This window comes from Blennius ocellaris (genome assembly GCF_963422515.1).
Source record: "Blennius ocellaris genome assembly, chromosome: 8".
In the NCBI taxonomy this organism is placed as follows: Eukaryota; Metazoa; Chordata; class Actinopteri; order Blenniiformes; family Blenniidae; genus Blennius; species Blennius ocellaris.
In genome coordinates, this window is record NC_137657.1 from 5,770,484 (window position 1) to 5,784,727 (window position 14,244).

A 14,244-nucleotide genomic window follows, 5' to 3' on the forward strand; every position below is an offset into this window, starting at 1 on the left:
GAGGCGTAGGGGAGGAGGGGGGGGGGGGGGGGGTGACAGAATGAGAGCAGGGCGGCAGGTATCGCTGCCCCTGTTACATCACGTGATGTTTAAGGATAATCAGACTGCAGGCGGATTACTGGTCCCATTCTGTCTGAGCAAGCGGGGCCACGGGGCCACGGGGCCGAATCGGGGCGCCGGCTGACCTGTGCTTGCTTCTGAAAGGAGTCCATTTACTCTCCTGACAATGTAGCTGCAGTTAGCATGTTGCTAACTGGTCTCAGGAAGACCGAATCCTCTGAGAAACGGCGCATGAGCACAAACAGCATCTCAGAGTTTTCCTTCCCACCACTTTATGAGACCCTTCCGTCCACTGGGACAAACTCCAGCTGTGTGGCCGCCACCCGGGGGCCTGTGGAAATCCCTACACCCGCCTGAGGGCCTCACAGCCCTGGGCAATGTCCCTGCATCCATCTCTTATCAAGCAGTCTGGTTCCAGAGCCAGCGATGGAGCATCTTCCTCCACTAATTGATGCAACTCCAGCTAACGTCTAGATTATAGAGCGTCTTTCTTGTTTCTGTTCAGTATCGGCCTGAGGAAGGAGGCGTCTGATTGGATGCTGCAGATGAAGAGAAACATGAATGAAGGTGTAGATATTGTACTAGTATATCACGGCTCCTTGTCTCTCCTCAGATCATCAAGATGCACTCCTTCCTGGATTATATTATGGGAGGCTGTCAGATACAGTTTACAGTGAGTACTGTACACTACCATCACTACACACACACACACACACACACACACACACACACACACACGCACGCATGCGGTTCATATTCGGGTCATAGCCCTGTTTTAATTTTTCACATCTGGGAGTAAAAATGAAAAAGTGTGGTCCTGGGAGTTATCTCAGCCGTTGCCATAGCAACGGTAACCATGGCGACACGTTCACCAGCCTCCCCGGTCGCCGTGCCGACCGCCTCTCACTGGGATGAGACCAGTTGAACCAGCAGAGACAGAAGGAGACTGATCAGCCTCCGTCTGTCATGTTGTGCGAACACATTGTGATGCTCCGCATCAGGAACACATTTCCTCCTGGTCTGCGTGTCCCAGCTTTTTTTGGGCGGCTCCCCACTCTGAGTCATGGTCTGAGCAGCTCCAGCCTGCGTCCTCCTGTAAACTTGCTCCAGATGACGAGATGAACAAGTGGATTTATTGAGTTTGATGGAGAACTGGTAGGAATTAGTGGCTGAATTAATCCATGTTCACACCTTAGATGCTAACTCACATGCAACCATTTACATATTCAACTCTAAAATATCATTATTTGATTTGGTTTATTCTGCCATATTGTTTCTATACAATACATTTATGCCAATATTTAGATATCTATTTTGTGACATAATTATATGAATTTTCTTTGCTTTTTCAAACCTTTTGTTTGGATTTGCCTAAATTCTCAAATGACCGGGTGGTTCTGCTCTGTGATTGGCTGTGGCATCTGCAGGTGGCCATCGACTTCACGGCGTCGAACGGAGACCCGGGGAACAGCTGCTCGCTGCACTACATCCACCCATTCCGGCCCAACGAGTACCTGAAGGCTCTGGTGGCCGTGGGGGAAATCTGCCAGGACTACGACAGGTGAGCAGCAGCCAATCGCAGCGTAGCGCCACAGGAAGTGACTAGACAGTTGCAGGTGAGACCAAGAGCTGCTGTTGTTGACCAGGCTAGTTATGTTCATAAGTCTCGGTGTAATCAGAGTATTAAACCAAAGTGTTTGAACCTGAATACGAAGAAATCAGCTCGCAGCCAATCAGGAGCGGTTTCAGTGTGCGAATGATTCCTTTACCTCCTGCTGGCAGCCAATCACACGTCATCTCCTGTCCTTCACCGCCCTTTCTCTCCTACTCTGCCACAGTGACAAAATGTTCCCGGCGTTCGGCTTCGGGGCTCAAGTCCCACCAGACTTCAAGGTGATTTCACTCCCCTCCCAGCATGCACTCTGTCACTCCGGGAGGGGGGGGTTCTACAAATTGAAGCCCCTTCATTCAGCTTTTTCCCCATGATCCCAGGAAGCTTGTGATGCAGCATCACATCATTTCCTCTGAGATGATGAAGGTCGGAAGTGAGAACCTCAGAGGAGAGTCACAGGGGGAGATATGGAGAGTCGGGGGAAGTTAGAGGAGAGTCACAGGGGGAGCTATGGAGAGTCGGGGGGAGTTAGAGGAGAGTCACAGTGGAAGATATGGAGAGTCGGGCGAGTTAGAGGAGAGTCACAGGGGGAGATATGGAGAGTCGGGGGGAGTTAGAGGAGAGTCACAGGGGGAGATATGGAGAGTCGGGGGGAGTTAGAGGAGAGTCACAGGGGGAGATATGGAGAGTCGGGGCAAGTTAGAGGAGAGTCACAGGGGGAGATATGGCGAGTCGGGGGGAGTTAGAGGAGAGTCACAGGGGGAGTTAGATGAAGAGTTTTGGGAGAGTTCGAGTGACGGGGTTATAGGAAAGTCAAAGGGGGAGAGACGGGGAGCTTGTCAGGCACTTTGATGTTTGTGTCTGTGAGAGAAGATAAAAAAGTCACTTCCCGTGTCAGTGTTTAACATCTTTTGGTCGATTTTGTAACACCTTGATTGAAGATCAAACTGCTGTCTTGTCTACCCCCCCACCCCCACCCCCCACCCCCCACCGCTGCCAGGTCTCCCACGACTTTGCTGTGAATTTTAATAAGGAGAATCCTGAGTGTGCAGGTAAGAGCTCCGTCAGCAGACAGAAAGTCTATGGAGATATGTTCAGGAACTGACGGAGGAATCTATAGACGTCTGTGGTAATGTGTTCACGAACCGTGTGTGTGTGTGTGTGTGTGTGTGTGTGTGTGTGTGTGTGTGTGTGTGTGTGTGTGTGTGTGTGTGTGTGTGTGTGTGTGTGTGTGTGTGTGTGTGTGTGTGTGTGTGTGTGTGTGTGTGTGTGTGTGTGTGTGTGCGCGCGCGCGCGCTCAGGGGAAACTCTTCCAGTCTGACTGTCTGTGTGGGTTTTGGTGTCGTTGCCGACCTTCTAGTGTTAAGTCCCAGCAGTGCTGCCTCCGGGCATGCTGGGACATCAGCACTTGACGTGTGGTTGAATGTGTCACTTCCTGTGTCCTCGCAGGTATCCAGGGTGTGGTGGAGGCCTACCAGGCCTGTCTGCCCAAGTTGCAGCTCTACGGCCCCACCAACATCGCCCCCATCATCCAGAAGGTAGCCAACTCGGCCTCGCAGGAGGTCCACACCAAAGAGGCCATGGTGAGACGTTTCTTCATGTTCCTAATGAGACGCCAACATGAAGCCCTGGCCAGCTCACAACGTGTTGACTTCACAGTTCCATCATGACCAAGATCTGTGAATGCCTCAGATCCTGTTCAGACAGTCTGGGATACTTCTTAGAAAACCGACTGTACGCTGAATCACATTCATTTCCTGACGACTTACTCTAACCTGAACTATTACTTAACTTCATTGAGCTGAAAGTCTTGTCTTGAAATTGTTTGTGTGCAGTTAGTTTATCATCAGATCTGCCCATCAAACATCTTCTGGAATTTAAAAATCTGCGAAATGTGCGGCTGCCCGCTTTTGAAACGATCAAAGTTATTCAAACGGATGAAAGACTGAGTGATCCTTCGTCCTCTCACAGCAATACTTCATTCTGCTGATCCTGACCGACGGCGTCATCACCGACATGGCAGAGACCAGAGAGGCCATCGTCCAGGCCTCACACCTGCCCATGTCCATCATCATCGTTGGGGTAGGAAATGCAGATTTCAGTGACATGCAGATGCTGGACGGAGACGACGGGATCCTGCGGTCGCCCAGGGGAGAGCCGGTCCTCCGAGACATTGTCCAGTTCGTCCCGTTCCGCAACTTCAAACACGTGAGTTCAGTTGTGCACTCATTGACTGACAGACTGACCGAATGACCAGCCAACAAACCCACCGGTCGAACAAATGAACAAACAACTGAATGAATGACCAACTGAACAATCGAATGGACAACTGAACGAATGGCTGACTGAACAACTAGCTAACAAATAAAGCCATCAACTGAACAACAAACTGAACTACCAGCAAATAAATCAATCGATCAAATGAACGACTGACTGAATGACCAGCAAACAAAACTACTGAATGAATGAACCAACCAACCAACCAACCAACCAACCAACCAACCAACCAACCAACCAAACAGCTAACCAAACAACTAACCAAACAACCAACCAAACAACTAACCAAACAACCAACTAACCAACCAAACAACTAACCAAACAACCAACCAACCAAACAAACAACTAACCAAACAACCAACTAACCAACCAAACAACTAACCAAACAACCAACCAAACAACCAAACAACTAACCAAACAACTAACCAACCAAACAACCAACCAACTAACCAACCAAACAACCAAACAAACAACCAAACAACTAACCAAACAACCAACCAACCAACCAACCAACCAACCAAACAACTAACCAAACAACTAACCAAACAACCAACTAACCAACCAAACAACTAACCAACCAAACAACTAACCAAACAACTAACCAAACAACCAACCAACCAAACAAACAACTAACCAAACAACCAACTAACCAACCAAACAACTAACCAAACAACCAACCAACCAACCAAACAACTAACCAAACAACTAACCAACCAAACAACCAACCAAATAACCAACCAAACAACCAACCAAACAACCAACCAACCAACCAACCAAACAACTAACCAAACAACTAACCAACCAAACAACCAACCAAATAACCAACCAAACAACCAACCAACCAACCAACCAAACAACTAACCAACCAAACAACTAACCAAACAACTAACCAAACAACCAACCAACCAAACAAACAACTAACCAAACAACCAACTAACCAACCAAACAACTAACCAAACAACCAACCAACCAAACAAACAACTAACCAAACAACCAACTAACCAACCAAACAACCAACCAAATAACCAACCAAACAACCAACCAACCAAACAAACAACTAACCAAACAACCAACTAACCAACCAAACAACTAACCAAACAACCAACCAACCAAACAAACAACTAACCAAACAACCAACTAACCAAACAAACAACTAACCAAACAACCAACCAACCAACCAAACAACTAACCAAACAACTAACCAACCAAACAACCAACCAAATAACCAACCAAACAACCAACCAAACAACCAACCAACCAACCAAACAACTAACCAAACAACTAACCAACCAAACAACCAACCAAATAACCAACCAAACAACCAACCAAACAACCAAATAACCAAACAACCAACCAACCAAACAACCAAATAACCAAACAACCAACCAACCAACTGGTTGAATGAACAAAAGAACAACCGACCGAATGAATGAATCAAGCCTGCTCAATAACTGACTCAACTACAGGCAAACAAATCAACTGATCGAATAAATGATTGAACGAACAAACAACTGACTGAACAACCGAATGACCAACAAACAATCCAACTGATCAGACGAACGACCGACAGTCTGACCAGCAAACAAACCAACTGATTGTACTATTGAACAACAGATCAAATGGCTAAACGAGTAGCAAACAAACAAACCCAACGATCAAACAATTGCCTGAATGAGTATTTGTAAATGACTTCCTTTGTATAATCATTGTTTGAACATCATCTTGAATTGTTCAAGTGGCTCAACAAGAAAATCATTAAAAAAACAAATAAACACAGTTGTTGATCCTCGGACATGAATTTCTGATTGTTGTCGTCATGTTGACTGAGACGCCGTGTCTCTGTCTCGTCCACCTCAGGCGTCTCCAGCGGCTCTGGCCAAGAGCGTGCTAGCAGAAGTGCCCAACCAGGTGGTTGACTACTACAACAGCAAGGGCATCAAGCCCAAAGTGCCCAGCGCGTTCCAGTCTTCCAGGCCCTTCGGCCCCTAAAGCCCGGCTGCTGCCGTCCTGCAGACAGCACAGCGCCCCCTGGACCCAGAAACATGTTTACTGTTTTTAGTTCTTTGTTAGCGCGGATGCTAAAGGTGCTACACGCAGTGTTTTATTGTGAAGGAGCAGTTCACTGCTGCAGGCGGTCCATCAGGAGGGCTTCAGCTTAGACGAAGGACAAATGTTGGTTTTTTTCAGTTTAAATGACCTGGTTTTTCCTTAATTCATACTTATAACTGCCACAACGTCACCTGATTTAATCGTTGCTTATTCTCCTTGTAGCTGTTCACCAACTGATCAGATCAATTGAGGAAATGCAGAGAATATAAGCTGTGAGCCTCAGAGCCTGAACTTTACCATTAAAATGGGGTCACAATGAACTGCAACAGGTTTTAGTTTACAGTTTCTAATCTGATAGCATCCTGTATTCATGTTCAATCCCTGTTTGCGTTCATGCTTTGGCCACATCAGCACAGACTGATGTCAACCAGGCAAACGCTGACGGCAGTGAACGCACCTTCAGAGCTTCTCCATCCAGCGGAGACGGTCTTCCTGTGTGGAGACTCCATCTCGTCTGAAGCTCTGTGATTAGAAATGCTAACTGTAGCACCTTTAGCATCTGCTCGTGCATGCAGAGCCGCCGAAGGCTGGAGCAGACTGTAGCATTCAGGACGTGAAAAAGCACACAAGCGCAACAATGACCGACCCAAATGCTGCTTGCCCGCAGATAGCATGACGGCGGGAAGCAGCCCCATGAAGGAATGTATGACTCCCTCCTCCTCCGCCCTCTGGTTTGTTTTTATAAAAGTTTGAGATTTTGCTAAATTTCGTAAAGTTCGTATGTTGTAAAGCATTTTTTTGTGCGCGCTGCCTTCTCAGTCGTCTGCATCCTCTCTAACGGTTCTTTTCTAAAAAAGTGAGGCAGATGCATGAACTGTTGTTTTGCATGCAGATCTCCATGCGGGACTCCCCCCTCCCCCCCCTGTGGTTTCTGTGTCCCGGTTAGTGAATAATAACAGTAATAATGACGTTCACGGTGTGCCCGACGTTGAGGTTGTTCTACTCTGAAGCATGTTCGCGCGTCAATGGAAATGTGTGAGTAGATTTAAAAGCACAAACTTGAATATCTGTGAAGAGATTTCTAGATTATGGTGGTACTGTAGATTTTGGTCACTTTGTGTCACAACACCTGTCCTCGACCTTTGCTGATTATCTCCTCCTGAAGTCGACCCCTTTCTCCCCTCTGGTTGTCTGGAACAATCATTTTGACAAAAAAAGTATTTTGAGCTCCCGTTATTTATGTCGACCTCACAGCTCGTGAGAACGGTGATGTTAATGTGGTCAGTAAACTCTGCACAAGGTGAAGCTTCAAGCACTCGGTGACACGTAACCACACAAAGCTTCATGTAGAATCAAAGTGAACTTTATACAACAGGAAGTGACGGAGCACAATCGGAAAACATGCTTTGAGTGTTGTACTATTGGTCACAGACACATAAACATCACCTGACCCATGTCATCATAGTTTGTTGTCATGGAAACATGACCATCACCATGTTTTCCTAGTTTGTTGTCATGGAAACATGATGCCCCAAGTTGTCACGGTTTGTTGTCGTGGAGACACAACAGTCCCCCAGTCCTCTGGTTTGAGCCTCTGTGGAACAACACTAATACGACAATACAGAAGTCCTCTGAGTGCAACCGGAATCTCGGGAGAAATCTGTTTCCAGGTCAGCTGAGATTAGTAATTCCTGAAGGAAAAGACCGATTGTCTCTCTTTTCAGTGTCAATATCTAATTTTCTAATGCTTGAATGGCCTAATTCATCTCCTATCAATTTATTTTCTACTAATTATCTCAGTTCAGTTGTCGGTGGCATGGTTTACTCTACGACTCAGTTAAACACATCATTTAGTCACATGTATAACGATGTATATGCAGAGGAAGTTTGGATGGTGGAAGCGGAACATGTGAGCGTGTTGCCTTCAGGTCCATGTCAGTCCTCACTGTGTTCAATGTTTACGTCACTGCTGCTCTGGTTTCGTCCGTCCTCATGTCTTCAACCGGTCCAGGTTTAGGTGAGGTTTGGTCGTCTTCTACCTCACTGGTTTCCAACCTTTCTTATTTACCTCGGAGACCCCCCTCAGATTACCTCGAAGAAAAAAAAAACACAGTGGACCCCCTCTCAGATGTCTGACAGGCTAAAACAGTGAGGACTAACACTGACGGACCCGCCCACTCACCGCCGAACGGAAGCGGGATGGCAAACAAAAGCCGTTTACACTGCGGAGCTGCTGAAAACGCAACTTTCTGAAAACGGTCCGACTCCATGTAAACAGCCTGCAGTGCCCACTAGTGGCCCTTACCTGAAAACTACACCGATTTCAGTGTTTCTGCTGTTTCTGTGTAAAAGAAGCAAAGGTGGTGGACAGGTGTTTGGTCACATGACTTGTAGTTGTGTTGACATGCAGTATTGTGTGCAAAACAATGACCAATGAACTTCTGATAATAAAGGTTTATCAGTGAGCTCACAGTGTGTGTCGGTGTTTCTTTAACGGCTTCGCCTCAGTGAGTCAGGAGGAAAGAAGCTCTCTGGTCTGGACATTCCACTTTTATTCACGATTTGATTCGTTTGGGAAAATGACTGAATCTGGAGTTTCTCTTGAATGTAAGTCATCCAGCAGTTGTCTGCCACATTTTACACCTGGGTGGATGAGTTCCACACATTTAAGAACAAAATTTGCATCTCTGTCTGATATATTTCACTCCAGTTTTAACCTAAAATCTTGTGAATTGTTGACAAGCTACAAACCAGCTTTTATATGGACTTAAATTTAGATTTGTGTTTTTTAAAAGGCTTCTTTTGTTGACTGATTTCGGGTTGTACCGTAGACTTGTCACACAGCAGAAATGATAAGAATTACAACAAGCTGTTTAAACTGCCCAATAGAGCATCTGTGGGATGTGCGGTGTGTGTGTGTGTGTGTGTGTGTGTGTGTGTGTGTGTGTGTGTGTGTGTGTGTGTGTGTGTGTGTGTGTGTGTGCGCGTGTCACAACAACAGCAGTAATTAGAGCTCTCAGTTGTGTGTTTGGAGGCGTAATTCATTCAGCAGCAGGATGAAGAGCGGCCATTAACTGTGTCAGCAGGACAAAGGAGAAGCAGCAAAACACCACCGACCCCAAAAAAAATCCTCATCATCGCCACGACGACAACACTTCCCTGTGAAGGCGCTTTAACAAAGACGAGCCAGCTGCTCCTCATGAGCCGTGCTGTGGAGATGAAGCTCCTCTGGAGTTGAGAGGAAAAGGAAAAGCTGACTTGTTTACGAGCAGCCGCCTCACTTGGATGTGTGAATGTGTGAGTGAATGGGTGAATGTGATGAGCCGATGGAAGGTGCTCCGGGAGTGCTCAAGCTCCTGAAAGGCACCATGTCAGTGGAAACCATCAACCGTGTATCGTGCTGATGGTATGTTACAGTTACCATGTGGACCTTATGGCACATTGAGAACCAAGAACCGTGAGAGAACCAGACTGTCATGGGCAGAGTTTAACAACCTGGAAATACAAGTACAATTTGTTTGACAGAAGGTCAAGTAGGAAAGCAGACTACAGAGAGAGAGAGAGAGAGAGAGAGAGAGAGAGAGAGTACAAACTACAGAGACAGAGCAAGCACGAGAGAGAGCACAGACCACAGAGAGAGGGAGACAGACAGACAAACAGAGAGAGCACAGACCACACGAGACAGAGAGAGGGATAGCACAAAATACTGACAGAGAGCGAGAGAGAGCACAAAGTACAGAGAGAGAGCACAGACCACACAAACATACACAGAGAGAGAAAGAGAGAGCACAAAATACACACAGAGAAAGAGAGAGAACAGACTACAGAGAGTGAGAGAGAGCACAAAATACCCACAGAGAAAGAGAGAGAACAGACAACAGAGAGAGAGAGAGAGAGAGAGAGAGAGCACAAATACACACAGAGAAAGAGAGAGAACAGACTACAGAGAGAGAGAGAGCACAAACACACAGGGAAAGAGAGAGCACAGACTACAGAGAAGAGGTGGGTTTCTGGGTCAGAGTGAAAACACCCCCCTCTCACATGAAGACACACAAAATGTGTTTTGATAGCTTTTTTTAATGTGCTACTATTTATGCCTTCCCGCAGACGGCACTAATTTATACGCTGTTGCTGGTTGTTATGAGGTGTGAATACATTTAAGATCTGACGCAACTAATTCATATTCTGGACAATTAATTCTGCCACAGTTGAACGAAAACATATAAACAACATGTAAATAACATCAGCTTGCTGACAAAAACTGTGTCAAACTCAGATTACATTAACACATCAAACTATCAATTACTGAAGTCTCAGTCAGCTTGTTAGTTTTATCGGAGATGAAAACATTTGCGGAGTTGACGTCTCCCTCCACCCCACAGATAGCGTTAGCATTATAGCATTAGCATTATAGCATTAGCCAGAGCTTCTCTATGAAACCACAGCTTTGGGTATTGTGAAGTGTTGCCGAGTGAACAGGACAGTTTTATTCTTTGTGAACACTCACCAGGTCACAGCCGGCTTTACTGTTCTGAAAAATGAATGAATACATTGACAGGGTCACTATGACAACCTCCGTCACCTCGACTGACACCTGCTGAAACGTGCAGGTCGGGAGTGGACCAGCAGAGTGGAGTCACCAACACCTGGTTCTCATCTGGCTTGAGCCTGGTTTGGACCTGGAATTATGCTGGTTTTAACCTGGTTTGGGCTTTTAATCAGGTGTTGACCTAGTTTTAGCCAGGCTTTGGTCTGATTTTGGCCTGTTTTAGCCTTGGATTAGCCCGTTTTGGTTTTTTTATTTTTACATGGGAGTTTATGTGAAATCTGCAGTCACATGATGAGAAGAGGTTTGTGTGAATAAATCAGACGTTCTTAGTTTGGTTTCAGATATGACTTTGTGTGTGTGTGTGTGTGTGTGTGTGTGTGTGTGTGTGTGTGTGTGTGTGTGTGTGTGTGTGTGTGTGTGTGTGTGTGTGTGTGTGTGTGTGTGTGTGTGTGTGTGTGTGTGTGTGTGTGTGTGTGTGTGTGGCGGACATCCTGAGACCTTCAGATAAATCACTGTGCCGCCTCCTGCAGGAGTCAGGAGGTCTGTGCAGTAACCGGAGCTTCTGCTTCATCGTGTCCTTGTGCTGTGAGAGGAGAAGGTGAGTGGGTGATAGGGGACGGAGGGGACGGGAGGGACGGGGGGGATGGGGGGGGGGGGGGGGGGGGGGTGTACCCCTTTATTACCTGCCCTGATGGATCAGCTCCTGCCGGGCATGGCCTAATTCTCATGTAAAACAAAAGACAGGAAATGTTTGATGAGTTCACCTCTTCATCCCCTCATGTCCCCCGACTGGAGACCCTCTGTGTGTGTGTGTGTGTGTGTGTGTGTGTGTGTGTGTGTGTGTGTGTGTGTGTGTGTGTGTGTGTGTGTGTGTGTGTGTGTGTACTGTTCCTGAGAGCAGGACACAATGAGAGAATGAGAAGTTTATCAAATCAGTCCAGGTTTGTTTGTGTTTATAAATGTTTAGATATGCTCATATTTATTAATGACTGAAAATATAAGAACTTAAATTTTTTTTAATAAAAAGCAGTATATTTTGCACTTCTTTACTTTGACGTTTCTTTCGAGTCATGCTAAAATGCTTTGAAAGATGGATTGACGTGTTGTTTGAAAATATCCCTGATATACCTTTTGTTTTTCCCTGAACTCGTACGAACTGTCATTTCAAGTACACCAGCAACAAAACCCACTCATTTTCTGAAAGGGATTAATGAAGCATCTGCTGGTATTTCTTTTTCTTTTTTTTTACAAGGGTGGTAATAAAAGAGTCTTAACAAGTGCTCTCTTTTCAGTAGCTGTTTAAAAGTACAAACATTGTCATCACTGAGGGCCTCTCTCAATCTAAAAAAGGCAAGATTATTGCCAAATGACCCACAGTGGCCACAATGATGAGAACATCCAGATTGCGTTGGTTGGACACACATGCCGTATGCCCGACAACAGGCTACCAAAGAAGATACTGTTTGGCGAATTGGCCACGGGATTGCGGCCCAAAGGCAGGTGGAAAGACAGTATCAAGGAGGATCTGAAGGCCTTCCACATTGGCTCAAATTGGTATGAGGAGATACACTCAAGGCCAGGCTGGAGAGCAGCACTATACAAAGGTGCATTGTTAGCAGAGTGCAGCTCCAGGAGCACTGCAGAGAGAGAAGAGGAAGAAACAACACCAGTGTCCCCCATCTGGGACACAAGTAAGTATTAAATGATGTTAACGTTGGCTGAAATAATAATGAAGAGCCTAAGAAATTTATCACTGGGTTTATCTCGGGATTTTCTCTCCACGCTGTGTTTGATCAGCTGATTTCACGGCTTCCTGTACAGCTTCAGTTCCACCGCGGAACAGCTGCTTTAATAATACACACGTGTGTGGGGATGATGATGGTGATGATGATGATGATGATGATGATGGAGGAGGAAGAAGAAGCGTCCTCTCTGGAAACAGCTTGTCCATCTCACTCTGGTCCAGAATCAGCTGTCAGCGTGAACAACAACAAAAAGAAAGAACACTCCGCCAACCCACTAACAATGTACACCTCCTGGAAGCCACAGCGGCCTCACACATTACGCTTCATGTTTAATTCAAACTCCTGAAGAGAACAGAAGGAAGAACCCAGCATGTCCACCGCTCTACATGTTTCATGTCATTCAAAGCAGCAGCGCTCATCCTGAAGCACAGGAGCTCCGTCAGCGGGCTAGTATAGTCGTCAAGCTAACGCGTTAAGATGGAAAGACGGTGACTCAGCAGCGCTAATGCTAACGGGAGCAGTGGCTGTCGGGACGATCGCGCTTACGCGGTAGACGTTTGTCTTCACTGTCTAGCAGCAGGTGAATCAGGAATACATGCTAATGCTAGCAGCGCTCCATCAAACTCCAGAAATCCTCTTCTTCGTCTTGTCATTTGGAGAAGGATTTTAAGTAGCCCATTGCAGCATCTAAGACCACGACCTCACGGGGCGTCAGAACCTGGGACAGTCCATCCAGGATCCTTCGCTGCAGCTGTGACGTCAGAAGCAGAGTCTCTGCGAAGACGTTCAGGCCAGTTGTAAAGTAAAGGCCGTCCACTTTCATAAATTCAAATGAGGCTGGAGGCTGAGAGTCTGGAGAGCCGGTGGTGTCCATGCAGCTCATTAACCTTCATTTAATCTGTACTAACTTCCAGCCTGATGGGCGGAAGAGTCGGGGGACGTCCCCGACGTCTGTGGACGTGAGGAAATATGCAGACTGAGAAGACAAACGCTGAGCAGAGAATCTGATTCAGGGAGCCGGAGGACAAAGACAAGGACCGGATGGATGGATGCATGGCTGGATGGCTGGATGGATGGATGGATGGATGGATGGATGGATGGATGGATGGTGGGTTAGGGCACGGTGGGCTTCCCTTTCAGGGTGGGGCCCTGGCTTGTGGGGCCTGGGAGCTGAAGTTCTCTGTCTCTCTCCGTCTCTCACACTCTCTTTCTTTGTCTCTCTCTCTCTCTCTCTCTCTCTCTCTCACTATGTCTCTTGCTGTCTCACTCTCTCTCTCACTTGGTCTCTTTCTCTCTCTCTCTCTGTCTCTCTCGCACTGTCTCTCTCTCTGTCACTCTCTCTCTCTCTCTCTCTCTCACACACACACACACACACACACACACACACACACACACACACACACACACACACACACAACACACACACACACACACACACACACACACACACACACACACACACACACACACACACACACACACACACACAGTCATTGTCCATTGTTCCATTGTGAGTTAAACGGCATTTCAGCAGCAGGATTTCCTGAAGGAGAACAATTTATTCAGTTTTTATGAGAAATGAGTCCAGTAGAACATTTTAGAATAAATTATCATTAAATTGACTTTTTGTGTGTGTGAAAAAAAAAAAAAAACTCTCCTCGGATTAGAACCTTCCTGCTATAAAATCAACGTATCGACGGTCATGTTGCGTCTCACGCCACGTTTTATTATTTCAACCTCGTTGCTGAGCGCCCGGGGACCACTTCAGCTCGTTACTGTAATGCATTACTCATCCTGAGTGGAGTACTCCAGGAGACACTCGTGAAGTGGCCCGCGAGTCGCGACTTCCTCCATTAAGGAGGACATTTCTATTAACTATTATCATTAAAATCATCATGCACAGTTTCTGCTTTGCTTCTGTCCGTCTGTGTGTGTGTGTGTGTGTGTGTGTG

At 46.5% G+C, this 14,244-nt stretch overlaps 1 protein-coding gene across 1 annotated transcript in view; it reads left to right on the forward strand.

Moving 5' to 3' along the window:
• cpne4a (copine IVa) overlaps window positions 1–6,025 on the forward strand; it is a 20,288-nt gene extending 14,263 nt beyond the window's left edge. Inside the window, exons 10-16 of the mRNA XM_080500341.1 lie at window positions 646–733; window positions 1,488–1,621; window positions 1,899–1,953; window positions 2,673–2,724; window positions 3,122–3,255; window positions 3,644–3,880; window positions 5,807–6,025. Of these exons, the coding sequence (XP_080356467.1) occupies window positions 646–733; window positions 1,488–1,621; window positions 1,899–1,953; window positions 2,673–2,724; window positions 3,122–3,255; window positions 3,644–3,880; window positions 5,807–5,938 (832 nt within the window). The 3' untranslated portion in view covers window positions 5,939–6,025. The remainder of the gene's footprint in view (window positions 1–645; window positions 734–1,487; window positions 1,622–1,898; window positions 1,954–2,672; window positions 2,725–3,121; window positions 3,256–3,643; window positions 3,881–5,806) is intronic.
• The last annotated feature ends 8,219 nt before the right edge of the window (window positions 6,026–14,244 follow it).